At 36.3% G+C, this 25,455-nt stretch overlaps 4 protein-coding genes, 2 long non-coding RNA genes and 1 pseudogene across 11 annotated transcripts; 2 read left to right on the plus strand and 5 right to left on the minus strand.

Moving 5' to 3' along the window:
* Window positions 1-2,300: 2,300 nt before the first annotated feature.
* Window positions 2,301-6,712, minus strand: RPS4 (Disease resistance protein (TIR-NBS-LRR class) family). Its single transcript, NM_123893.2, has 5 exons — window positions 6,087-6,712; window positions 4,757-5,939; window positions 4,356-4,670; window positions 3,365-4,249; window positions 2,301-3,248 (listed from the first exon to the last, which is right to left on the minus strand). The coding sequence occupies exons 1-5, from the start codon at window positions 6,557-6,559 to the stop codon at window positions 2,451-2,453; spliced, it is 3,654 nt and encodes a 1,217-aa protein (NP_199338.1). The 5' UTR covers window positions 6,560-6,712; the 3' UTR covers window positions 2,301-2,450.
* Window positions 6,713-6,739: 27 nt separating this feature from the next.
* On the plus strand, window positions 6,740-13,457 carry RRS1 (Disease resistance protein (TIR-NBS-LRR class)). Of its 3 annotated transcripts, NM_123894.4 has the most exons (7): window positions 6,740-7,190; window positions 7,300-8,410; window positions 8,491-8,790; window positions 8,884-9,801; window positions 9,990-10,843; window positions 11,932-12,054; window positions 12,583-13,457. In NM_123894.4, the coding sequence occupies exons 1-7, from the start codon at window positions 6,814-6,816 to the stop codon at window positions 12,764-12,766; spliced, it is 3,867 nt and encodes a 1,288-aa protein (NP_199339.2). In that variant the 5' UTR covers window positions 6,740-6,813; the 3' UTR covers window positions 12,767-13,457. The 3 variants fall into 3 exon arrangements, with proteins under 3 accessions (NP_199339.2, NP_001318742.1, NP_001078715.1); NM_001344604.1 differs by having other exon boundaries at window positions 9,990-12,054; window positions 12,583-13,411; NM_001085246.2 differs by lacking the exons at window positions 11,932-12,054; window positions 12,583-13,457 and having other exon boundaries at window positions 9,990-11,928.
* A 506-nt stretch (window positions 13,458-13,963) lies between these two features.
* AT5G06705 lies at window positions 13,964-14,408 on the plus strand. The gene is made up of 2 exons (NR_142941.1): window positions 13,964-14,090; window positions 14,254-14,408. It is a non-coding gene; the product is annotated as an other RNA (long non-coding RNA).
* AT5G06715 lies at window positions 14,005-14,339 on the minus strand. Its single transcript, NR_142942.1, has one exon. It is a non-coding gene; the product is annotated as an other RNA (long non-coding RNA).
* Window positions 14,409-14,741: 333 nt separating the features above from the next.
* On the minus strand, window positions 14,742-17,933 carry AT5G45275 (Major facilitator superfamily protein). The gene is made up of 3 exons (NM_203157.2): window positions 17,469-17,933; window positions 15,568-16,502; window positions 14,742-15,481 (listed from the first exon to the last, which is right to left on the minus strand). The coding sequence occupies exons 1-3, from the start codon at window positions 17,775-17,777 to the stop codon at window positions 15,013-15,015; spliced, it is 1,713 nt and encodes a 570-aa protein (NP_974886.1). The 5' UTR covers window positions 17,778-17,933; the 3' UTR covers window positions 14,742-15,012.
* A 1,357-nt stretch (window positions 17,934-19,290) lies between these two features.
* AT5G45276 lies at window positions 19,291-20,973 on the minus strand (annotated as a pseudogene). Of its 3 annotated transcripts, none has more exons than one of them (3): window positions 20,087-20,973; window positions 19,822-19,961; window positions 19,291-19,745 (listed from the first exon to the last, which is right to left on the minus strand). The 3 variants fall into 3 exon arrangements; another variant differs by having other exon boundaries at window positions 20,042-20,973; another variant differs by having other exon boundaries at window positions 19,822-20,973.
* A 1,197-nt stretch (window positions 20,974-22,170) lies between these two features.
* AT5G45277 (inhibitor of trypsin/hageman factor-like protein) lies at window positions 22,171-22,377 on the minus strand (the record flags this gene model as incomplete). Its single annotated transcript, NM_001344605.1, has 1 exon — window positions 22,171-22,377. One exon carries the CDS (start codon window positions 22,375-22,377, stop codon window positions 22,171-22,173), a length of 207 nt encoding a protein of 68 aa, NP_001331601.1.
* Window positions 22,378-25,455: the final 3,078 nt, after the last annotated feature.

The raw sequence follows: 25,455 nt of genomic DNA on the forward strand, positions 1-25,455 counted from the left end.
AAATGGTGAAGCTGATTAGCTGAACTGTGTGGACACTGAGCGAAAGTAACTGATCAATGGAGAAATCAATTATGCTTTCTGCTATAAAGAAGAACGTTTTGATGAATTTCAATGTTTTATATTTGCTTATACATGACACTAGATGAAAATACTATGAAATATTTCTAGACATGAAGAAAGTATATGGACAAAAGGAGTAGAGACGAGATATTTCAAGTTGCTCTTATACACTGGCCAGCTAACTAGCTTTTTCAAAACACCTGATACTTAACCAAGTGCTCATCGTCGTGTTGGTCATTTTCCTTATGTCTGAAAGGTCCCAGTTACAACTACTGATTACGTGCCCTCTTTTAATCTTCTTGGTCCTTTGATACATCTTCAAGGCTACTGCTTGAGCTGTATCACAAAAGAATTTGTTAGAATCATGGTAAGATGTTTCATCATGCAACATCAGCATCAGCAAGTCAAGATTCGAAATAAATAAGAGATGCATCATGAATAGAGGATCTGGTAATTAGGTTCTCATCATGTGCTTATACTTCAGAGCGGTGTAATTGGATTGTGGTTGAGGCCTTATGAAAGACGAAAATTTTACTTGTTTCTAAAGCAAAACCCTAGTTATTTTTGGTTTCTTGGTCTCTAGGTTCAGTGTTTAAGAATTCCTAGTTTTTATAAGACAAACAAAGTTAAATTCGAGATGAGAAAAGTTTCAGATTCGCACATCTTCATCTTTCCTCTTTCTTATGTTCAGGATTGCAGCTTCAACACTTCTCCTATACCGACCTCTCTTGAATCGCGGCAGTGGTTCCCGGTGTGAAGAAAAACCTCTTGGATCCATAGCTGAAGCAACTGGCCTCTTTCCACTTCTCTCTCTTTTAGTAGGAGAACAACTGTTCTTAAACTAGACTTGTATCACCGCTTGCATTAGTAATCACATAGACTCCACAATTCTTTACTTCACAACTATCAGCTAAAACCTCATTCTGGTTTATTGACAGGACGGAATTCAAAATTCAACTAGTTCATCAAAAATGTAAAGGCTATCCCCTTCGCTGGCATCAGAAGGAATTATCGCATCGTAGAAGACACATATGTGATCCTTTTTAATCTTTGAAGCTTCCTTAGCAGCCCAAAACTGAAAAACTCTATCTAGCCTATGAGAAAGATCATTCTTCATTTTCCTTATGCAGGTGCATCTAATGCTAAAACCAGCAGCATTGTAGTACTTATCGCGGAATGAAACTACCACTGACATAGCAAAGCCTAAGTAAGTCTTTTATTTTATTTTGTTTTTGTTTTTGTTTTTTGGCCTAAGAAAGTCTTTCTCAGGGAAGCAGTTAGTTAGCTGTATCACAACAGAAGAACCTTTTTGCACAGAGGATTTCTGACCCACAGATGCAAGCACATCAGTTGAGGATTTCAGACCCACAGATGCTGATAGCAGTTACTGTGATGAGTTTCTGTTACAGCAAGACAAAAATAAATTAGATATGCTGAAGAATGCGAGTTTATGTTTAAATATAAACCTGGTGTTGGGTTAGATTACCTGGTGTTGTTCTCTGTTCATGGTTTTAACAATAGCCCGAGCTTTTGCTAAAAATCTTCTGAAGACTTCTGGAGACAGATTAAAACAATTACTAAATGTGCAGTGAAGCCGTTTGAAGCTCCAAGGAATTGACTTCATAGACACGCAACCGTGCACATTCAAATGTACTAGACTTTGGGGAAGCTCTGAGAGGGATTTGAGGTTTTTGCAATGGCGCAAATCTAAGGCTTTCTAATTTAGGGAGGAGATTGATGCTTTCATGAATTGTGCTGAAACCGTTTCCGCCAAGATCCAATATGTTTACTGACGGAAGCCCACATATCTCTTTTGGTATATCCACCAAGCATGCGTCAGAAAGGCATAAAGATACATGAGGTTGTTGTTTTGGATTTGGCAGTCCTGAAACGAGACGATAGCACATATAGCAGTTCCAACAGTTCCAAGAAGCCCACATTCCCTCCAATGTCGAGGGTGAATCATTCCATTACACACAAACGCCAAACCCAAATACCCTCGTTTCAATTCCCAGACAGTCAAAATGAAACTCAAACACACATAAACAAAAAAAAACAAAAAAACAAAGAGGCCATTCTTACCTGGCACGACGGCTAGAGAGCTAAAAGTTGATAGTCAAGCTACACATCAAACGAAATCAGCAGCACTCAACAAAATGAGTGGGGTTAAAACAATCATCATGCACGAACAAATAACCATTTCAGATTATTAACGTGAGAGAAAATTATGAAAAAGATTTTCTTCGTACAACTGAAAAGGAGTCTTACAGAGAGCTTAAATACTAGAGTCATACATACAAGGGCCAAAAACTATTTTAAACCAGAAACAGCCAAGTAAGGTCTAAAACAAAAGATTAACTTTCTGCTCTTAAACTTGACAGGGCTCCCACTCAGAAATTCTTAACCGTGTGCATGATCACTGAATTTATATTTCCTTCTTGGAGTTCCACTTGCATCCTAGTTTGATTATCATCTCTTCCTGATCTCTGCTTCTTCTTTGGCCGTCCATTATCCATTCTTGTTTTTTTCTTTTTATTTACTCTTCCATCAACCCCTTCTGTAGTTTCTTGAAAGTTCTTTTCAACAGGCATAACGTACTTTCCTTTCGTTTTCTTTACCCTTCCATCAACCCCTTCTGAAGTTTCTTGAAAGCTCTTTCCAATAAGCATATCGTACTTTGTTTCAAGAGCACTATTTTTGTCTTTATCCTTAGCATACACCAAACTTAAACCACACTTCAACACCTTGTATTTTCCATTCTCACTTGTACCTCCTGTCACAGTAAATTTAAGAGAGGCTTCGGTAGGATTGCATTCATCTGAGTTACCTTCTTCATGACATTTTATAGTATGTGGGCAACTGGTGTATCCAATGAAGACATGGTCTAGCTCAATCTTATCTTTCCCGCCTCCATGTCTGGTCCAACTTCCTACTGGACAAGTATATGCGACCCAAGACTTGTCTTCATCTTTTACTTTAAAGGTGCAGGTCACTGACAAGCGGCTGACTTGATCTTGGGGGTCAAGACATGAGACTACAGCACATAGAGCAATCCCGGCAAGCTTCTTGTCATGCCAATGTGGGAGGAGTTTTACTTCTAACTCAGATCCAACTGTTTCATGACAAAACCAAGAAGGCACTTCACATCCAGGAAAGCAAGTGCTGAACAAAGATTCTGAAACAAGACCCTGCAAAGTTCAAATAAGTAAAATCTTAAAATTGCAGAGTTTCTTTGAAATGCAAAAATCTGAGAGAGGGATACAGAGAGAGAGGCAAAGCGATAGATATAGGTATAGAGAGATACCCCATTGTAGCGTTTCCGAGCATATGATAACAGCTGGCATTTCCTTTGAGCATACGATGTGATTTCCTCCTTTGCAGCTTGTTCCAGGTTCTCACAGTTGGTGAAAATGAATGTGGAATGATTCTGTTCAGTTGGCATGATACGGGCCAAAGGCTTTGAAACTGTCTTCAGCGAACTACAGCCGTGTGCATCTAAGCACTGAAGATTTGGTGGAAACTCTGGAACTGATGTAAGACTCGTACAATACTTCAGGTCCAGCCATTTAAGTTGAGAAAGCTGACTGATTCCAACAGGAAGGCAGCTGATCTTAGCATTTCTGCTTAAGCACAAATACTGCACTGAGGGTAATTGTGGCATCACTTCAATGGCTGTCCCATCCAAAAGTAAAATGTTTAAAAAGCTAATGTCGATTTCTGGGAAAATCTTGAGATTTAAACAATCAGAGAGTATCAGTTCTTGAAGAGCTTTCAGCTCACCAACACGGCCTGGAATTTCCTCTAGCATTTTGCAGTCTTTCATATTCAATACAACAAGTCTCTGAAGCTTCTCCATGTTCATAGGAAGCTGACTTATTGCTGTGCCATCTAAGTATAGAGTTTCTATATTATCTGAAATCAACGGAAATTCCTTAAAAGTTGAGCAGCCGCTGAGAGTAAGTGTTTTCAGAGAAATCAAATTCATCTCTGGAAGAGATTCGAGACTTGTACACCCCTTCAGATTCAAGAAAGCAAGCATTTTCATTTTTTTCATATCATGTGGAAACGCTTTCAGTGTTGTGCAACCTTCAAGGTTCAACCTTTGAAGCTTTTCAGCTTTTGATAACCCTGACAAGCTGCACAACTTACTTGAGTGATTGAGATCGACCCACCTTAAGCATGGTGTGTCCTATTACAGAAAAAGAAGAAAACAAAGTTTAGCCACCAGTCAAACAAACCTATCCAGGTAAATTAACCATTCACAAAAGCAATCAACAGATTATTCAGAGACACACCTTGTCACCCTCCCAAAGTTGTTCCATTTCACTGTAGGGCAGCTTAAGGTCGACAAGATTAATTGGGTTGAAATCGTTTGGAAGTGTCTCCAATGGGAATTTCAGCCAGTGGAGGCATCGAACTTCTTTCAATGGTAGCTTAAGTTTATCAGGGATGTTGATTTTATTGTTGGTTTTACATTCCTGTGGACAATGGGAATTGTAGAACTTGAGATACCGGAGATTTCCCATATTTATGAAGTGGTCGCGGTCTAAGCTCGTTTCGTCTTCCACTTCAGACAAGTCTAGGAAAATACCTCTAACATTGGCAGCTTTCTAAGCACCAATAACAAACACGATCAGTGAAGAGAAAAAAATGTAAGTTCTTACCAATAAAACTCTAGAGGAACTTCTGGTCTCACCATTTTATTTTGCAATACATTGATTATGCCTCCCTTGATTATGTGTTGATGGAGCCACAGCCTCCGTTGTCTGCTACCATCCTGATTAGATGCCTTCAGATCAACTTCCCTTGAAAATTTATATAATAGATCATGCATCTCCACTCGGCCATCACAAGTATTAATCAGGAACTTATCCGTGAGAGATTTGACTGCACTCATTGCTTCAGCCGAACCAAGGTCAGATGAAGCCAGTAGACTTTCTACATAATCCTTGTCCTGTGATCTGAAACAGGCTATGTCGAGAAATGCATCTTTCTGCGCTGTAGTCAATTCATCATAACTCACTTGGAAGACACTGACAATATTAGGGCTGGGGCTCTGTGCAAGTTTCTTCATTTTCGAATTCCAATGATCCATACTTTTCTTATTAAGCTCTCCACCCAATACTTTGAGGGCTAGTGGATGGCCTCTGGCGTAATGTACAAACCCTTCTGACAGCTTCATGAAATCTTTCTTTTGAGGATTGGCTTGATCATCAATAAAGGCATGATAGTGAAATAGTTGTAAGCTATCTCTGTGGTTCAAATTTTGAACCATGTAAGTATCATCAACCAAACCATTTGTTAAGGACATGTCGCTTGTTGCAATGACAACCCTGCTTCCCTCCTTACCCTCCTTAATCCAGTCTAGTATCTCACGAAGAGCATCTATTTGTTCCCTTTTACTAACATCATCAAGTACAACAAGCACTTTGCGTTCATGCAGTTGACTGTATGGATCTTTGAGATTGTCTACGTGAGGATGGTTTAACTTGGACAACTCGCCTAAGAGCATTTGAGGCAAGCGATCCAACTCCAAGTGCTTGGACTTTACACGGATTTGATCGATTAGCGCATGCCTCGAAAACTTGCCCTGCCACGTCTTATATAGCTCTTTCAGGAGTGTGGTTTTACCAATTCCGGGCATCCCAACAACTCCAATGATACGAGTTCCCTTGTATTTATCACGATCCAACTTCTCTTCCAAATCTTTTAACCGTTGTTCGTTTCCAAAAGTCTCATGCTTTTTGTCTCCTGAGGAAGTTCCAGCGTTGCTATTACCTAAAGCACCCACGACGGCGTTGTGACTTCCCTCCGGTGGTATTCCGGTCAACGCTGTCTTCACCGCCTTCACAATTTCATTGACTTTCTCACTCTCCACACTGCAATTTCAAGGCTAATGAGATCATGACCTCCCTAAGTTCCATAAAAGGTTCTAGAAGTATTCATAGATCTGTCTACAATTGTAATCTAATCACTACTGTGTCTAGGTTTGTAACTGAGTCAAAAAAAATAAAAAAAAATGGTACCTTTTCTTGTCAATGATGATGCCCATAATGTTAGGAATCAAGTTAAAAGCTTCCTTCCATTTCTTTTTCCTCTCATCACCCTTAGCCATACTCCTAAATCTATCACCGAACTTTCCTTTCAAATCTCTAACGGTGGATGGCTCCAGCTTGTAGAAGATTGGAATCGCAACGAGTGTTCCTTCATCCGTACAATCTTTGATCTTCTCCAGCTCTCTCACGCACCAGACTGACTCGGTGTAGTTGCCGGAGAAGATAGCCAAAACGATTTTGGACTCCTCTATCCTCTTCAGCAGTACATCTAGAGGTTGACCTCTGTCTTCATAGTCGTCGATAAAGACGTTGATGTTGTTCAATTTCAAGGCCGTTACGAGATGGCTGACGAATCTCCGGCGCAAATCTGCCCCACGGAAATTGATGAACACCTGATGCTGCGGTGGCTTGTCTTCCACAGTGGAAATAGATGATGTCTCCATGGCCCAAAAGCTTTTTCCCGGTGTACTTGGACTTTTCCTCACTGGTGTGCGTTAGAGTAGCAAGAATGTATTGTTGACTATTCTTTTCTCTTTTTTTAAATACCTTTTTGTTATTTTTTGCTGTTGGAAAAATATCAAATGTAAAAAAACAACTGAGATTTGAGTGGTTGAATGTCCAATGAAAAAGCATCGTCGGCATAAACAAAAATTCCGGCGAAATCAAAGGTTAGTTCAAAGTATCAAAGCGCGAAATCATGACCAATTGTGAAAAGGATGAGGAATTCGTGTGCATCAGCTGCGTAGAAGAGGTACGGTACTCTTTCGTGAGCCACCTCTCTGAAGCTCTCCGTCGAAAAGGCATAAATAATGTGGTCGTAGATGTAGATATCGATGATCTGCTTTTCAAGGAGTCTCAGGCAAAGATCGAGAAAGCTGGGGTTTCTGTGATGGTTTTACCCGGAAACTGTGATCCTTCCGAGGTATGGCTTGACAAGTTCGCCAAGGTTCTCGAGTGCCAAAGGAACAACAAGGACCAGGCGGTGGTTTCAGTGTTGTACGGTGACAGTCTATTACGGGACCAATGGCTTAGCGAGCTGGATTTCAGAGGCTTATCACGAATTCACCAATCCAGGTTTTCGCTTTATTCTACTCTCTGCTTTTTTTTTCCTTATGTTGAAAATTGGTAAAACTTTTTGGATGGCTAGTGTAGTGTTTTCAATATTTGATGAAATATGGTGCAGGAAGGAATGTAGTGACTCTATACTTGTAGAAGAGATTGTGAGAGATGTGTACGAGACGCACTTTTATGTTGGACGAATTGGAATCTATTCGAAGCTGCTGGAGATTGAAAACATGGTTAACAAGCAACCGATAGGCATCCGTTGTGTTGGAATTTGGGGTATGCCTGGCATAGGAAAGACAACACTTGCTAAAGCAGTCTTTGACCAAATGTCTAGCGCCTTTGATGCTTCTTGTTTTATCGAAGACTATGACAAATCAATTCATGAGAAGGGTCTTTATTGTTTGCTGGAGGAACAACTTTTGCCGGGCAATGATGCAACCATTATGAAACTGAGCTCGCTCAGAGACAGATTGAACAGTAAGAGAGTTCTTGTTGTTCTCGATGACGTGCGCAATGCTCTGGTTGGGGAGTCCTTTCTCGAGGGGTTTGACTGGCTAGGACCCGGAAGCCTGATCATCATAACCTCTAGAGATAAACAAGTGTTTTGCCTTTGCGGAATCAATCAAATATATGAGGTCCAGGGTTTAAATGAGAAAGAGGCTCGTCAACTTTTCTTGCTGTCTGCGTCTATAAAGGAGGATATGGGAGAGCAGAATCTCCAGGAGTTGTCAGTGAGAGTAATAAATTATGCTAATGGAAACCCGTTAGCTATCAGTGTTTATGGAAGAGAGCTGAAAGGTAAGAAAAAACTCTCAGAAATGGAGACTGCATTCCTCAAACTCAAGCGACGTCCTCCATTTAAGATTGTCGATGCATTTAAAAGCACCTATGACACACTCAGTGACAACGAAAAGAACATTTTTTTGGACATAGCTTGTTTCTTCCAGGGAGAAAATGTCAACTACGTGATACAACTGCTTGAGGGTTGTGGTTTCTTTCCACATGTTGAAATTGATGTCCTTGTTGACAAGTGTCTGGTAACTATTTCAGAAAACCGAGTTTGGTTGCATAAGCTGACCCAGGATATCGGCCGAGAAATCATAAATGGAGAAACAGTACAGATCGAGAGGCGCAGAAGACTGTGGGAACCTTGGAGCATCAAATATTTATTAGAATATAATGAACACAAAGCAAATGGAGAACCTAAAACAACCTTCAAACGTGCTCAGGTTTGTTATATTTTGATAGTTTCATATTTTTTCTACTTTATGAGCCAACGGCCTAATATATCCACTTCCAATATTTTCAGGGCTCTGAAGAGATCGAAGGCCTGTTTCTAGACACATCAAACTTAAGATTTGATCTGCAGCCCTCTGCCTTTAAGAATATGTTGAACCTTAGATTGCTCAAAATTTATTGTTCCAATCCTGAAGTCCATCCTGTAATCAATTTCCCAACAGGCTCTCTGCATTCTCTTCCTAATGAGCTAAGACTCCTCCATTGGGAGAACTATCCTCTGAAATCTTTGCCTCAGAATTTTGATCCAAGGCACCTTGTCGAAATCAACATGCCGTATAGTCAACTTCAGAAACTTTGGGGTGGAACCAAGGTAAGCAATCTCTGATATGCGTCGTTCACCCTTATCATTACTTGACAAATTTTGTTGTTATTCATTTAGCTTGCTTTTTTTTTGTCTTCTCAGAACCTGGAGATGTTGAGGACGATCAGGCTTTGCCATTCCCACCATCTAGTTGATATCGATGATCTCTTAAAAGCTGAAAATCTTGAGGTAATTGATCTCCAAGGTTGTACGAGACTGCAGAATTTCCCAGCCGCAGGTCGATTGCTACGTCTACGAGTTGTAAATCTCTCAGGTTGCATAAAGATTAAAAGTGTCCTAGAAATTCCACCAAATATTGAGAAACTACATCTACAGGGAACTGGCATATTAGCATTACCAGTTTCCACTGTTAAGCCAAACCATAGAGAGCTTGTGAATTTTCTAACAGAAATTCCGGGTCTTTCAGAGGAACTTGAGCGTTTAACAAGTCTGCTGGAATCTAACTCATCTTGTCAAGATCTTGGGAAGCTTATTTGCTTGGAGCTGAAAGATTGCTCTTGTTTGCAGAGTCTGCCAAACATGGCTAATTTAGATCTTAATGTTCTTGATCTCTCGGGTTGCTCAAGTCTTAATTCTATTCAGGGTTTCCCTCGTTTTCTGAAACAGTTATATCTTGGTGGCACTGCAATAAGAGAAGTGCCACAACTTCCTCAAAGTCTAGAAATCTTGAATGCACATGGATCTTGTTTGCGAAGTCTGCCAAACATGGCTAATTTAGAATTTCTCAAAGTTCTTGATCTCTCTGGTTGCTCAGAGCTCGAGACTATTCAGGGTTTTCCTCGGAACCTAAAAGAGTTATATTTTGCTGGCACTACGTTAAGAGAAGTGCCCCAACTTCCTTTAAGCCTAGAGGTCTTGAATGCACATGGTTCTGACTCGGAGAAGCTTCCTATGCATTACAAGTTCAACAATTTTTTCGATCTATCTCAACAAGTGGTCAACGATTTTTTATTGAAAACGCTGACTTATGTAAAACACATACCAAGAGGGTATACGCAGGTAATACTCTCTCTCCTTCTGCCTCTCTCTTGTCTACTTACCTCTCCATTAGCTCTCTTTCTTTCCATCACCCCCTCAATCCTTTCTCTTTCTCTGTTCGCCTATGTCTCCCGCTCTCTATAGTGCCTGTTATGTACACCCAACCACACCCTCCTCATATCATATCTGACTTATTTGTATTGCAACAGGAACTCATCAACAAAGCTCCGACTTTCAGCTTCAGTGCGCCCTCACATACAAATCAAAACGCCACATTTGATCTGCAATCAGGATCTTCTGTAATGACACGACTAAATCATTCATGGAGGAACACGCTTGTGGGATTTGGTATGCTGGTGGAAGTTGCATTTCCCGAGGACTACTGTGATGCTACAGATGTTGGCATAAGTTGTGTTTGCAGATGGAGCAACAAAGAAGGCCGCTCTTGTAGGATAGAAAGAAAATTTCATTGTTGGGCACCATGGCAAGTTGTTCCAAAAGTTCGAAAGGATCATACGTTTGTCTTTAGTGATGTCAACATGCGCCCAAGTACCGGTGAAGGAAATGACCCTGATATCTGGGCTGGATTAGTTGTATTTGAGTTCTTTCCTATCAATCAGCAGACAAAGTGTCTAAATGATAGGTTCACAGTGAGAAGATGTGGAGTCCGTGTAATAAATGTTGCAACTGGCAATACAAGTCTTGAGAACATAGCACTAGTTTTGTCTTTGGATCCAGTAGAGGTTTCCGGTTATGAAGTATTGAGAGTCAGCTATGATGATTTACAGGAGATGGATAAAGTTCTATTTCTTTACATAGCGTCTTTGTTCAATGACGAGGATGTTGATTTTGTGGCACCACTTATTGCCGGTATTGACTTGGATGTTAGCTCTGGGCTCAAGGTCTTAGCCGATGTGTCTCTCATAAGTGTATCATCAAATGGGGAAATAGTGATGCATAGTTTGCAAAGACAAATGGGTAAAGAAATCCTCCATGGACAATCCATGCTGCTGTCTGATTGTGAGAGTTCCATGACCGAGAATTTGTCTGACGTACCAAAAAAGTAAGTTCTCTTTTTCTATCAGCTTCATATACAACCGTAGACTTAAATAAATTTGAAAATATTTGAGTACATAAAATCACATTAGGTGCAATGAAAAAACGTGCAATTTATTAGATTGAACTAAAGTTTACAAAAAAGCCATTAGAGATGTACCAGTATGCTACCTTTTCCAAGTTGCTTAATAACATAGGTTTTTCATGTTTGTACTTTTTAGATTAATTTAAAAATCCGTTTTTTACTCCATTCAAGATTTTAGAAAAGTTTATTTTTTATTTAATGAAATATTAGATTTGTTGTGAAAAAGACATTAATTTACAATCAGAGGTAAAATCTCTAGAGACATTTGGCATTTTTGCTCGGCTTTCTTTGTTAAATCCTTTTTTCGTGAGGATTTTAGAAAAGTTGATTGTGAGCTACTCACCAAGGTTTCATCTTTTTGAAAAATACTCTTACATAAGATGTGTCAAGGAAATGTTAGTTTATCTAACAAAAACCCACTTCTCAACGTTTCCATATCTATGTATCTTTTTACTTTCATGAAACCATGAGAGACATATATGCATTATGAAATTTTCTGAATTCTTACATTCCTTATAGAACTTCTCTCCCACCCACAAAGATTTGGGAATCATTAGTCTTTTTTATTTTTTTTCAATTTTCAATTGATGTTTGCTTTTGTTTTACTTCTTATTATCATGTTAAAAACTTTTTTGATGCCATAAAAATAACCTTTATACGTATGTTGTAATCGTTTTTATGGTAACATATATTAGATTTTTAAACTTTGCAAAAAAAAAAAAAAAAAAAACATTAGATTTTTAAAATTCTAAAAGTAGGGTTAAACTCCGTGTCGATAGCAAAAAAGGGTTACATTACGTGTTACTTTTTACTTTGTGTGATTAATTTGCATTTTAGAGGTAGAGGGTAAAATTGCAAAAATTTGGCGAATGAAAATTTTTTTTTGCACAAAACCTTATCTTAAACCGAACTGATCATGGCACACACTAACATTGATCACAGAACTAGCTATAAATCACAATATATAATCACATGGGTTTCGATATATGTTATATCGACGTTGGATGCAGGAAGAAGAAACATAGCGAAAGTAGGGTAAAGAAAGTGGTTTCCATACCGGCTATAGACGAGGGAGATCTATGGACTTGGCGAAAGTACGGTCAAAAAGACATCTTAGGTTCTCGTTTTCCAAGGTACACTCATGTATTTTTGTATATACATATTCCTATATTTGTGTATATATTATATTCTTTACAAACATAATAAATAGTTATACATATAAACAAATTATTTAAATCCAACAAAAACAAAATAGTATTTTACAAAAGGAAAGTTTTGTAACAACTTGCAAAACACCATTTTTTATACACAAACGTAATCATCCTAAACTTGCTGGTGGCCTGGTAAACCTTCATATGTTGCTGGAAAAGTGAATATTTCTAAGAAAAAACAAAAATTATTAACCATTGAAAAAGTCACATTAAGCAGAATACTGCAGCTTTGTAAAATAGAAAGTTCATTTAATTATCTACGGCGCAAATTATAAGCCTTTAAATTCTTTTTTATGATGCAGACTTATCTTATAATCACAATATTCCATTTGAAGGATATTATAGATGTTTTTTTTTTTTTTTAATCCAGTTGTGCGTAAGTGATCAAATTATGGTTAGTTATGACTTTTGATGGTCACTTGATGACTTAATTAATTATTTGTTCCTCAGGGGTTACTACAGGTGCGCTTACAAGTTCACGCATGGTTGTAAAGCTACAAAACAAGTCCAACGGAGCGAGACCGATTCAAACATGTTAGCTATTACTTACCTATCTGAGCATAACCATCCACGGCCCACTAAACGCAAGGCTCTCGCTGACTCCACTCGTTCCACTTCCTCCTCCATCTGCTGAGCCATAACTACCTCTGCCTCATCTAGAGTCTTCCAAAACAAAGACGAACCAAATCAACCCCACTTGCCTTCCTCCTCCACTCCTCCTGGAAACGCGGCTGTCTTGTTTAAAATGACGGACATGGAGGAGTTTCAGGACAATATGGAGGTGGATAATGACGTCGTAGATACACGTACACTGGCATTGTTTCCAGAGTTTCAACATCAGCCGGAGGAAGAATACCCATGGTCAACATTCTTCGATGATTATAATTTTTGTTTTTATTGAGCTCACTCTCATCACTGCAAGACAAGAAAAAATAACCAGTGAGATCCAAGGATTTATGTACACCCAAGGATTTAGTTTTTGCAGTGTCAATGATTTTCAGCCAATAATAAATCATTAATTTCAATTACCAGTCCTCCCCAACCTGTAAACCCATCATGCCTCCAACATATGGTGATCTCGACAAATTCGAAAGCCTAATACCAAGGATACATGTATCACAGTAGGATTTCTCAATCCTGATGCACTCGAAGAGGAATAGATCTTAAGAAATCATTAAGCCTTATGAAAGCAAGGAAAGAAATGGCTGAGATGTCTTACGTTGATTACAAATAGAGGCAATCAACACAACAATTGTTTTGTTGTGGGTTTTGTGTCGATATACCATTGCGGTTAAGAGCCTGCCAAATGGGTATGTAAGCTAGAGATCTCTCTCATGTGTTTATTCTCTTTGATTTGTGTAAAGCTTTGAACTTTCCTATTTTCAATAAAACCATAGTCTGAAGAGGTGAATTTCTTTATCCCTATTTTCAACTAAAGATGTAGTATATGAAAATTACCTAAAATCTTTTTCAAAATCCTTTCTTAAAAGGTTTGATAATTTTTGAATAACAATGGATTTGATTTGAGTTTCACAAATCATTGATTGAATAGAAGAAAAGGATGGTAAATGATTTTGAATTATTTTACATAAATCAATAATTAATAACAGGTGATTAATAAAAAAGACTCTAAATCTTCAAAGAGCATCTCCATAAGAGTATCTTAACAATAAAATGATATTATTTCTATAGAATTTAGTTGTTTAATTAAATTTAAATTTGTTACAAAATTAACCCAACAATCAAGTGACATGGGTAAAATAGAGTTTCTAAATCATAAGTTTCTCAAAAGTTACATGTGTAATATACCGGCTATGCTTTGGTTTCTGTTGTCTGTGAAGATGATCCTTCTGGAAGGTCTCGAAGGCTTCCTCTGGACTCCCCTTCGATTCATGTTTCTGTATTGACGCGATGTCTAGATCTTCCGTTTGTGACATAGTGAATGAATTAAGAAGGGGTTTGTTTCTTTCAGTAGTTTAAGGATGCGTTTTGTAACCTCGGAATTAGTTTGGACTCGGCCACTTGTGTATTTCTAAGTTCTTAGTATTTGATCTTTGGCTTGCTTTGTGGTTACCTTTCCTTCAAGCTTTAGGATTTTAGTAGTTGAGACTCTTGCAGAAGTTTAGGATTGATTGGATTGCACTCATGGCTCCGCTGGGTCGCGCGTTAAGTGTAAAGGTTCCTAGGACGGGGGTTAAGTGAGAGATTTGATTTGTCCTCTCTTAGTATTTTATTTTCTGCTTGAACTTTCTGATATATCTCCTCTATGTCTTTGATCCTTCTTAGTTTGATCCATTTCTTTTGACCTTGCTAAGATGGTTTCAAGGCTTAATTTCATATTTTGGCAAAAAACAGATGGAATGCAGTGTTATAGTGGGTTGAAACCGGAGATATTGAGTTAATCTCTCTTCCACCGGTTGTTGAAATATTTTCAAGCCTATGGTAGGTTTTCATGTGCCCCTTTCTCGTAAAATCAACAAGCTGAAGCACTATTGGTATCTCATGTAGTGTTTGAACTACTCTCTTATGTGGTTTAAGATTATTAAGAATTTCACAATGCAAATCACAGATATGTAATCGAGTAGCTATGTGTTTGGCTAAACAAGAGTTTCGCATTCCAATGTATGGTTCCTTTGATTGATATATAAAAGTTACACTTTGTGAAAAAAAAAAAAAAAAAAAAACAGGAATCCTTCACTTTTTTCTATTACTTTTGAAATTTTTTATTGTGATTTTAGATACCCTAATGAAGATGCTATAAAGCAAATCCCTCTTTCTTTTTATTTCTGCTAAACAATATCAAAAATTCTGTGCACGAACACATCTCTGCACAAGTTTGGGTCGCCATTTTCAATTATCCCATATTCATTGGAGGAAATACTAAGAATAGAGCATGCTGGAAGTTATCCGATCTTGTTCAAAACGTTGATAGGCTCGTCTGGTTCTCAGAAACAAGACAACACTTGAAGCTAGTCCAATCACCGACAAGCATCCCCACCACATAAACGTTTGGAGATAACAGTCTCTTCCCATACATATAACCGACTCGGTCTTTGACCCAGCCACGCTATGGGATTCATAGACCAAAGCAGCTAAGAAACCGTAGACCAACGATCCTATCGGTATGTTTGTGATGAGGATGTTGTGGTTAACCCCAACGCTATTGGGTCCAAAAAGCTCAGATGTTATGGAAACCGCTGCTGCAAATATGAAACCCGAACTTAGACCGATTAGAGCAGTTCCTGCTTGTAACGCTGCCAAGCTTCCTGATGATGCCAACAAGAAAAGAGCAATTGTGGTTGGTAAAAGAGCAACGGCTAGCCACCCAGTTCTAGCAAAATAAACCTTCCTGCAGAAATTCACATTACAATAACATCATAATCTTCTCATCACGCTAGAACCAGAGGTGTACAAAGGCTTGTGCAAGGGACTTACGCTCTGATATAGTCTGGTGTTGCTGAAAGTAATCTACCGAAGAATGAGAAAGACGAATAAAGCGTGACAAGAGTTGTTGTCTCAGAGCTTTGTCCTAAAGATTGTGCAATCTGTCCCAGGTTGTTGCTGTAAACCAGTCCAATCGTGCCGCCGCAAAAATAGGCTATATAGTAAAGCCAGAAATCTGATCTGCATAAGAGGAAAGATAGAGGATGTTCCTCTCCCAACATTCCAAGCTGATTTCTTGTAATGACCTTTGTGCAACAACATCCGTCGTCATCTTCAATGAAACTCTTCTGATCAGGAGTATTGACAGCTCGCACTACATCATCGTTAAGCAACTGGTAGCCTTCAAGGCTGGCTTCACGTGTCACCATTCCTTTATGCATCTCAAGCTCATCAACATCAACAAGAATGAAACCAGAACCTTCTAAACGGAAGCTGGAGTGGATGTTGTGTAGATACCAATTGCGAGCGTAGACTAGACCAGGGAGGCATAGAGGAAGAATCAAGAGAAGTATTGATCCACCAAAGAGAAGACGAGCTGAAGTTACATCAGAAGTCTTTGAACGAAAGAGAAGCAGATAAACACCGTTCAAGACCGCTAATATGTTAAGCAATAGAAACATGAGAGAGTCTCTTCGAACTCCATCTGGTGGAAGAGGTTCAAGAGGCGGTTGGCGAAGAATAGGGATGAGTGCAGCAAATGAGACAAAAAGAGGTACAAGAGCGTTTAAGAGTAGGTATAGCTCTGTAGAAACAGGATTGATTGCGTTGTAAGCAAGAGTGTATAAAGCAGCACTTACACCATTAAAGCTCACTGTGAGAGAAAGTGCAAGTGATCTGTTTGCAGGGAAGTTTCTGATGCAGAGCACAAAGCAGACTGTGTTGAACCAACAGATACTTAGCCCAGCTAGCAAACAACACAGAAACACCTGCAATAACATCACAAATTCATAGTTAGTCGCCAGTTCAGTGAGCAACAGCAGTTTTAAAAGATTCAAGACTTTTATAAATAAAAAAAATTCCTAACAAAATTTCAGATATGATCACAATCTTCTCTCCAAGTAAGTTAATCATTCCTCCCAGGAAAAAAGACTCATTTTTTTTAATTGCCTAGTCTCAATGGAAGATAATTCAAATAATTTCATATAGACATAACACTTCTATCTGAAAATTCAATATTATATTTACCACATGAAAAAGATCCTCAAATGCCTACTCATCAAAAAGAATAATTCAGAAGAAAAACCCAACTGCCATTTTCTGCAAGAAAGAACACTATTTAAATGAATTGGCGACAAAGAGGTAGTATTATACACAGACACACAAAACGAAGATCCGATCACAAGGAAACAATAAAGATTCTCGAGATAGTCATCAAGCCAAGCCAAATCAGAACAAAGCCAAAGAAAACACGTGAGACCAACCAGTGAAATGTTACCTACTAATCAAAACAATCAACCATCACCGACTCTTCTTCTGAACTTCCAAAGCTTGATTTCTTCCCATTAGTAACCAAGAAAATATTTATATCAAAAAAATACGAATTTTAATAACATGTAGAACTAAACTACTAATAAAACTTCAAACATTTCTCGAATTGAACTATACTTCATTCTATGTATTAAAAAGAAATGTATGAATTAAGTCATGAACAACATTAGTGTAAAACTTCAATTAAGAACTCCGTTTTGAGAAAAGAGACAAAAACTATTCAATGGATTATATATTCATTAGAGCAATAAAGTAACTAAACTACATTAGTTTTCATCTATAATGATTAACCATACTAATAATATCTTAAAAATAAATTCGAAATTTCTGATTTGGTTTTCCACAAATTGATTCATGATCAAAGAAACAGAGACAAAGAAAATGTTGAGAAAAATAATTTTTACCAGAATATAAGGCAAAGAGATGACGTTAGTGATGACGAGCCATTGAACACCATAACCAACGAAACCCATAATCGCCGCCGCGAAAAGAACCGTCCAAAGAGGGAAATACAAGAGTGCAAGTCCCGATGACCAACCGAAAACTTTACCAAGATCCGAAGCGACGGCGAGATAATTCAATTGTACTTGCGAAATCCCTAGAACCGATTTCAAATTCGACGAATACGTCGAGAAATCGAAATTCGTACCGGTGAATGCTTGAATCCAAATCGTCGCTACCAGAATCATCCATTTTCGTGATTGTCCCGCCATCTTTTTCGACCACCGTGTTTTCACAATCTCCGACGTACAGTTCCTGATTCACCGGAGATTTTGATTTTGTTTTTTGTGTTCTCTCTCACTCGTTTGATTCGAGCTTCTTCACTTGTTTCGACGAATCGAGAAAAAAAAGGACTAAATAGAGAAACAAATCATGTTGGTTTACGTGGCATCTTCATGTCAGGTATAAATCAACCGATATCGAATCAATTTTACCCGGTTTAGTTTTGTTTGTTTGATTTTCATTATGATTTTGGTTCGGTATTGAGAAAAAAAGTTGAAAACCGAGGTCACATCAAATAAAGTAGTATTACATTAATATCAATAATTGATCTCTTCTTTGGTTGGAAACATTAATAATTCACCATAATTCATCACATGTTCTTTTAATAGTAATAAAGTTGAGAAATTTTCATTTAATAGATTACCAACTTTTTGATAATTTACAAACCAGTATTGCTAGGTTTGGGCAAAAAACTAAAATCCAAAATCTGAAATCAATCCAAAAAAATGCGGTTCCAAAACCGAACCGAATCAAATTGTCATAAAACTCGAACAAATTATAAATGTTTCTACTCAATTATCTGAACCTAAAAAACCGAATAGTACATCTAAAAATCTGAAATAAAATTATATATACAAAAATATTAGTTATATTATAGTTATAATTTTCAATAAAACTGAGATTAAACATTTTATTGTTCATATTCCATAAAAACGATTCTAGTTCCACATGAAGTTGTGAGAAACATCGTCCGGATCCTTTCAAACCAAGTTGGACGATTCATTTGTTGGAGAACTTGGAAGCTATATATAATCCAACCTTAGCAACTCTATGTATGTATCTGGCAAGATAGCAAGTTTGTGTAATTTTCCAAAAGACGAATAGAGAATTTCATGAGTAACTTGTAGAAAGAATTTTTCAAAATGGTAATTTCTTTGAAGAATTTTTCCAAGAAATATCTACAAAAACATTTTACTTAATAATGAATCTTGGTGTCAAAATGAACTATTAATAGTATTACATTAATATCAATAATTGATCTCTATTTTGGATCGTTTAACAGCAAAAAAGAGATTCTTTTTTTTTACAGCAAAAAGAGAGCTTTTTTCGTTGGAACATTAATAATTCATCACATGTTCCTTAATAGTAATAAATTTGAGAAATTTCATTTAATAGTCAGCAAAATATTTTTTGCATATAATTTTCAAAATGATGTTTTTTAGAGTATTTTCCAATAAATTTCTACAAAAAAACAGTTAATAAATCCTGGTGTAAATATGATTGATAATAAATTTGGTTCAGTTAAGTCCTTTCAAATATTTTCAATTGCTTTGGTTTTGGTTCGGTTCAAGCGGCTCGGTCTCGATTCAAAATGCTTAGAGCTCACAGATGGGAACTCTTTTCGTTTACGTTTGGGATGGCAAACAAAGCCCTAATCATACGTATATTTACCTTCTCCGACACGCTACCATAACACAACCCAAAGAACAGTGACATAGCTACATGAATACTTACCCTCTCTAATATAAGTCAAGCTTTAGATATAACAAGAACCAAAAGTGGAACAAGTTTATCAAACAGACAAGCAACCAACTTGGAACAAGCCTATTGATAATTGAGAGAGAGAGAGAGAGAGAGACCTAGTACAAGCTAAATTGGTTCCTACTAGAGCGTTAACATATAATGAGTATCTGACATTAGAACCTACCATTTGTTGATGGGTTCACGAAGGCTTTAGTCTCTCGTTTAGGAACCTGAAGTCCCACCCTTGAACCTGAAGACCCACCATTTGCTGATGGGCTTGGTGCTTCAACAGAGCAATGAAGCTCAGGTGGTGTTGGGTTTTCTTTATGAAACATGAGTTTGGCAATAAGGTCCGCTGAAATATCAATGTCAAGCTTATAATCTGCTGCAAGTTCAACGATGGCTTTCAATCTTCCAACATCTTTGTTATCAGCCTAAAAGATGAATCAAAAACATATACACATGAGTGAGCATAAATGACCAAGATTAATCACATGAACCAGTTCTTACTTTTTCCAGCGCAGAGCGTTTTAAATCGATGACCGCTTTCATTAAGAGATTTTGGGCTGAGAAGTCTTTAAGGTCGAACAAAGATACAAGTCGGGCTGCAGGTATATAATGACGGTTGTTTATGAGGCCTATAACATAATCTGCAAAAGATAGGAAAAGAGTCAGAAGACCTTGCTTCATACTTCTGTTTTTATGTATCAGAAATGTCTTAGAACCCAACCGGGGATCTTTAGTTTAAGACCAAGGGAATGAAAGAGTTTTGGACCCTGTTTGTAATTAGAAACAGATGTGACAAGTAGAGCAGTCTTTTCTTCATTGATCAAACTCTTTAATTCATATGCCACAATGAACAACAAAAACGCCAAAGCCTCGAGAGATGATCTTGGAGCTTCAATGTTTATCAACCTTTTCCAAAGAGTAGCAACCTGTGTCGCCTTGAGCTGCAGTTGAGACTGGTCCCATCTTTTAATTTCTGCTAGCTCTTCAAAAAACAGAACCAAATTCTTCAGCAGTAACTCCCCTAAACCAGATTCTTTTTTTCGATGAACATCCATAATTTCTCCCTCCACTAAATTCAGAACATATCCTCTTGGATTACGTTTAGCTCTAAGAACATTGGAAACTTCAAGGTGACCAAGATTAACTGATGAGATTTCATAACGCATGAGATGATCTCCACTAAACTGCTCAGCCTCTGCTGCAACAGGCTGCTGCTCGTGCTTAACAAATACACTACTCGTCGTTCTCAACTCTTTCTTCTTCAGCTCAAGTTCTCTTTGAGTATTCTGCACTGATTTCTTCAGCTCAATGAGTGTTGTTTCCTCTGACTTGATCTGATTCCTTAGCAAATCAAGTTACTTTCTTTTGTCACCTGCTTCAATCTCTGCTGCTTTAATCTCTCGCTTTTTAGCTTCAAGTGCATCTGTTTGTTTCTCAATATGGTTTTCCTCTGACTTGATCTGATTCCTTAGCAAATTTAGTTCCTTTTCTTTGTCACCTGACTCAATCTCTGCTGCTTTAATCTGCTTCTGGACTTTCCCCAATTTCAAGCTCAGAACTTGAAGCTTGTTCTCCTTGGTTTCAACTTCCCGAGACTTCTTTTCGATATCGGTTTCAAGCATATCAAGATGGTCCTGTACACTCCTCAATATCCCAGCTGAATCAGCTTTGTATTTCTCCAAAGACTTACAGATTTTCCGTCTCTTAGACTCACTGTTGAGTCTAGTGACAGTGAGTGTTAACTCATCCTCAACACAAGTCTTCTCCATCGCAACAAGTAATGGCTTCAACAGTAACAACAACAACAACAAAACCTTAACACAGTGAACCTGCAAATCCGATTACAAGAGAAAAACAAAATGGGTAAATGCAGGAAACAAGCTCTTAGATCTAAAACACAACGTTCTTCAGAAACAAAACACATTCTCCATAGCCAAAACCGACCAAACAGAGTAAGATTTTAGGCAAATGTAAGAAACTAAGCCCTAAACGAATAAATAACAAAGAATCAAACATACCCTAGAAGCTAAACATCAGCAGTAACACAAAATTCAGGAAGAAATCAAAATAGGTCACCGAAGAGAAGATCAGAAGAACATCTAAAAAAAGACTAACTTTGAAATTACGAAGGTAAGGAAGAAAAAGAAAGAGCAAAAACAAATTAGAGAGAGAAAGAAAGAGTAAAGGAAACGTACAAAGAGAAAAAGTAGCTGACTTGAGAAGTTGGCAATTTCGTGTGTTGTAGTGAGAGTCTGCACTGAAGAAGACTGACAAAAGAAGAAAGATGGACATTAATGGAGCCAAGAAGATACTTTTTTAGTGAAATTGTTATAGCCGTTGTGATGGGCTTACTAAGATTTAAGGCCCATTGGGTTTTTATCAAGTTTACTTATCTTTTTTGGATAAACTTGTTTTCTTATAGATTTCGATGGAGATTAATGGCGTCGCCTCTCAAATTGTTGTAGCCGTTGTGATGGGCTTACTAGGATTAAAGGCCCATTGTTTTTTTCATCAAATTTAGTTATCTTTTTGTATTATTGTCCACTAGAGAAGTTTTTTAAGAAATTTATATTTATTGGTTTTTACATTTTATACAGAGTGTGAAAACAAAAAAAAGTTGCTTTAAATGATTTTTTTCTTAATGATATTTCTTTAAGTTTACGCCGTTCTTTAATTATATACGTTATTAAGAATCGAAACTGATAATGAATTTGTAGAATTAACTCTTAGAATTTCCTTTTATTATTCATGAGAACAGTTGGAAAAGTAGAACGTACGTTACTTAAGAAAACTATTGAAACTGATCAAGATGAAAAATTGAGTTATGAAAAAAGAAAACAACGTAGTGGATCATCCGACGAGTAGACGGTTTTGGACAGGACCATTAGGACAATCTTCGGCTGGAACATAGAGAATAACACGGTTGCAACAATTGATCGATGGTAAATAAACACCTTGAGGGTAAATGAAAGCAGTCACAAGTGGATTGTCACTTTCTATTGTTGCCTTTGCTTGAAGTCCACTCACTCCTCTTAGCTCTGGCCACTCCACCTTCATTCCTAGACACACCAAACTACAAATCTTTAATCTTTGGTATTATAATAAGGTTTGTAGAAACACATTTGGTCAATTAGGGTTACATTAGGTTTTTGGTTTCAGTTTTCTTAGAATGTTCCAACGTACTTTGAACCTAGCTAGTGATATAATCCAAACCGAATCTAAAACATCTAGAACATGAACTTTGACAAATGGAAAATATAAATCGATTTGTTAGAATGATTGGTAGAGTTTTCTCAAGTTCATTTGTAGAAGCGAGATTCGCATCCACTGCCTGAGCATTCACAGATGTCACATTTGGGACCAAGGATGGGACAATTGTTTTGCATTTTGTGTTTTTTGCTTTCGACAGATCTTACTACTAAAGGGAATTGGTAATCTTTCAAATGATTTTCTTTTCATTTTACCTCTTGATATATATAGAGAGAGTTAATGGAGCATATCTTAAGTTTAAAGACACAAATATTTGTTTTCGCAGTTTTGTTACTAGTAATTTACTAAAAAAATATCTTTATCATTTAATTCAGTTTATCTTTTGATCGATATACAATTATTAACATGCCTTGTATTATTGATTTATCTTTTTATTTTCATTTACTTTCATTAATAATTAATTAGGTGATTTTTATGGAGGAGTTGTACAAATTAATTGAAACACAAAAATAGGAAGCAGATACAAAGACGGAAATATAAACGAACAAATCAAAAGTTAAAAAAACGGGTACATACATCATAAAGATAACAACTACGAAAAATTAATAAATAAATAAATTAATTAAAATAGAAAAAGTCCTCATAAAATCTAAAATCATAACTCGAAACAAATAACTAAATTTTCTATGTTTACCTTGTTTTGGTAATTTTTTCCATTTAATATAAATAAGCTAAGAAATTGTTTAATACGGATATAAACTCATATGATCCAAACTAAAGATCATTTTAAAACATGAATTTATTTGGATAATTTTTATTTTTTTTCAGTATAAGAATAATACGGGAACGGTACAAACATTCTAAATTTAAGACTACAATTTATATACTTGCTTAGTGGTTTTCATGAAACTAATAGTTTTCATGAAACCATGTTGATTAGAATAATTAAAAGTTATGAGCATCTGCTCTCCTTCAACCTTCTTTTTGATCAATAGAATACAATATATGAATTCAAAATTAAATGGTAACCTAGGAAGTACGGAAGCTTTGTTGAAGGTCCGCTTCCCACTTCAGAATCTTAGTTGAATAAGAAGTTTTTGAAATCTCACTAGTCACTTCACTTCTAAAAATTCTACTTTGAAAGCTCGTTTGAAGATTACAATTCTATTTTGAAGTTTGCATTTCTATTTAAAAAATTTGATGTCATATATAAATAGGAAACATGAAAATATCCCAAATATTTTTGATAGTTGTTTTTACAAATAAAAAACCAAAACTAATTTTGCAATTTAATTGCATACTAATTTTGTACTTTAGTTTTATAAGATCATCCTTAAAAATATGACCACCACATGAATCATTATTTGATAAATCTTGGAATGATTAATTAATTGAATTAAATTAACTTTCAAAACCTTGAATTTAATGATGTTTTTAAAACCGAATTTGAAACCATTTCTATTTGATGAATTAAGAAGATGAGAATGAAGATCGTGATCTAAATTTTGGCTTTGAACTATTTGATTTTTATTTATTGTGTAAAACTAAACTATCTTGTTTTTATTTGTAGTTGAGGTATTTAAAATTCATGCATTAGACTTCTGTGGTTCATTATATTTTTTAATATGATAATTATTTGATTTAATTTTTTGTATACGCTTTTAACACCTATTCACTTTTTAAAAATTTTATAAAACTTGTTTTTATATTTTTAAATGCTTCGCTTCCGCATACTCATTTCTGATTTCAATAATACAAATATATATAAGTAGGTAATTAAATGATGGTGGTCTAGTGATTGAATGATTTACTCTAAATATTCTCTTTGGCAGATTAAAAATTTTCATGGTAGTTTTAATTATTTATGACCATTCAAAAAAGTTTTTAGTAACAAAATAAAATCTAATAAATGTCTACACATTTCGGAAGGTTAGTATGAAACTCGGATTTTGAAATTCTTTAGATTTAAATATTATAGACTACATGTTATGGTCTATCACATATTCAAAATTTTCAGATTATTTAAATACAAACATCATGTGTTCAAATAAATGTAACAAAGTCGTGACTCAAAAGTCAAAGTCAAAACCTATATGCTCTCTCTGTATTATTTAGTACTTGTATTATTAAACGCGTTTTGGTTTTGGAAATATATAACATAATTCTCATTTTTTCTGTTTAGAGAAAAAACAAAGAATTTTAAAAATTGGTAAATTGTAATCGACAGATCTTCCAGGCCACTTTCCTTATCCCTTTCTCCTCCTAGTCCCACGGACCCTACCTTCCTCTTACATCATTTGGTAATGATCTTTCCCAAATTCATTTATTTTTATAGTTAGACATACTACATCAAGATTCATACTAATTACAGACTTATCAACTATACATTAATCAATATGAGATAATTTTTCTCTTTTCTTGAAGTAGTCCGCTAAAATTATAGTAATAAATACTAATATACCTATAGACATAGACAGATAATTGTAATATCCAAACAATTTTAAATAAGTTTGATGTTCTTTTGATCATAAATCTACCTTCATAATGAAACATCCTCCACCAGCATATCATAAATGGTTTTTTGACGTATATTGAAAAATTCACCATGTTGGTACGTAAATTTCCATTTTATTTTAATTGGTTATGAGATACACACAACCTTCTCAATGACAAGAATATATGGTTCTTCTATATATAAAGAATCTTTTTAATTGAGGATAAAGAACGCCGATTCAAGGATTATAGTAAGCTACTTAATAATTTGACTTCTGCACCGAAACAATATCAATCATTTTTTACAAAAATATAATGAAGAGATATAAATCTGTTTAACTTCTACCCTAATATTCATTTGTGGAGAAAGAAGGTAAAAAATTAAAGTAATGATTCATTTATTCAAGTTATTGAATACATTATGAAGACGAG

This window comes from Arabidopsis thaliana, chromosome 5, assembly GCF_000001735.4.
Source record: "Arabidopsis thaliana chromosome 5, partial sequence".
In the NCBI taxonomy this organism is placed as follows: domain Eukaryota; kingdom Viridiplantae; phylum Streptophyta; class Magnoliopsida; order Brassicales; family Brassicaceae; genus Arabidopsis; species Arabidopsis thaliana.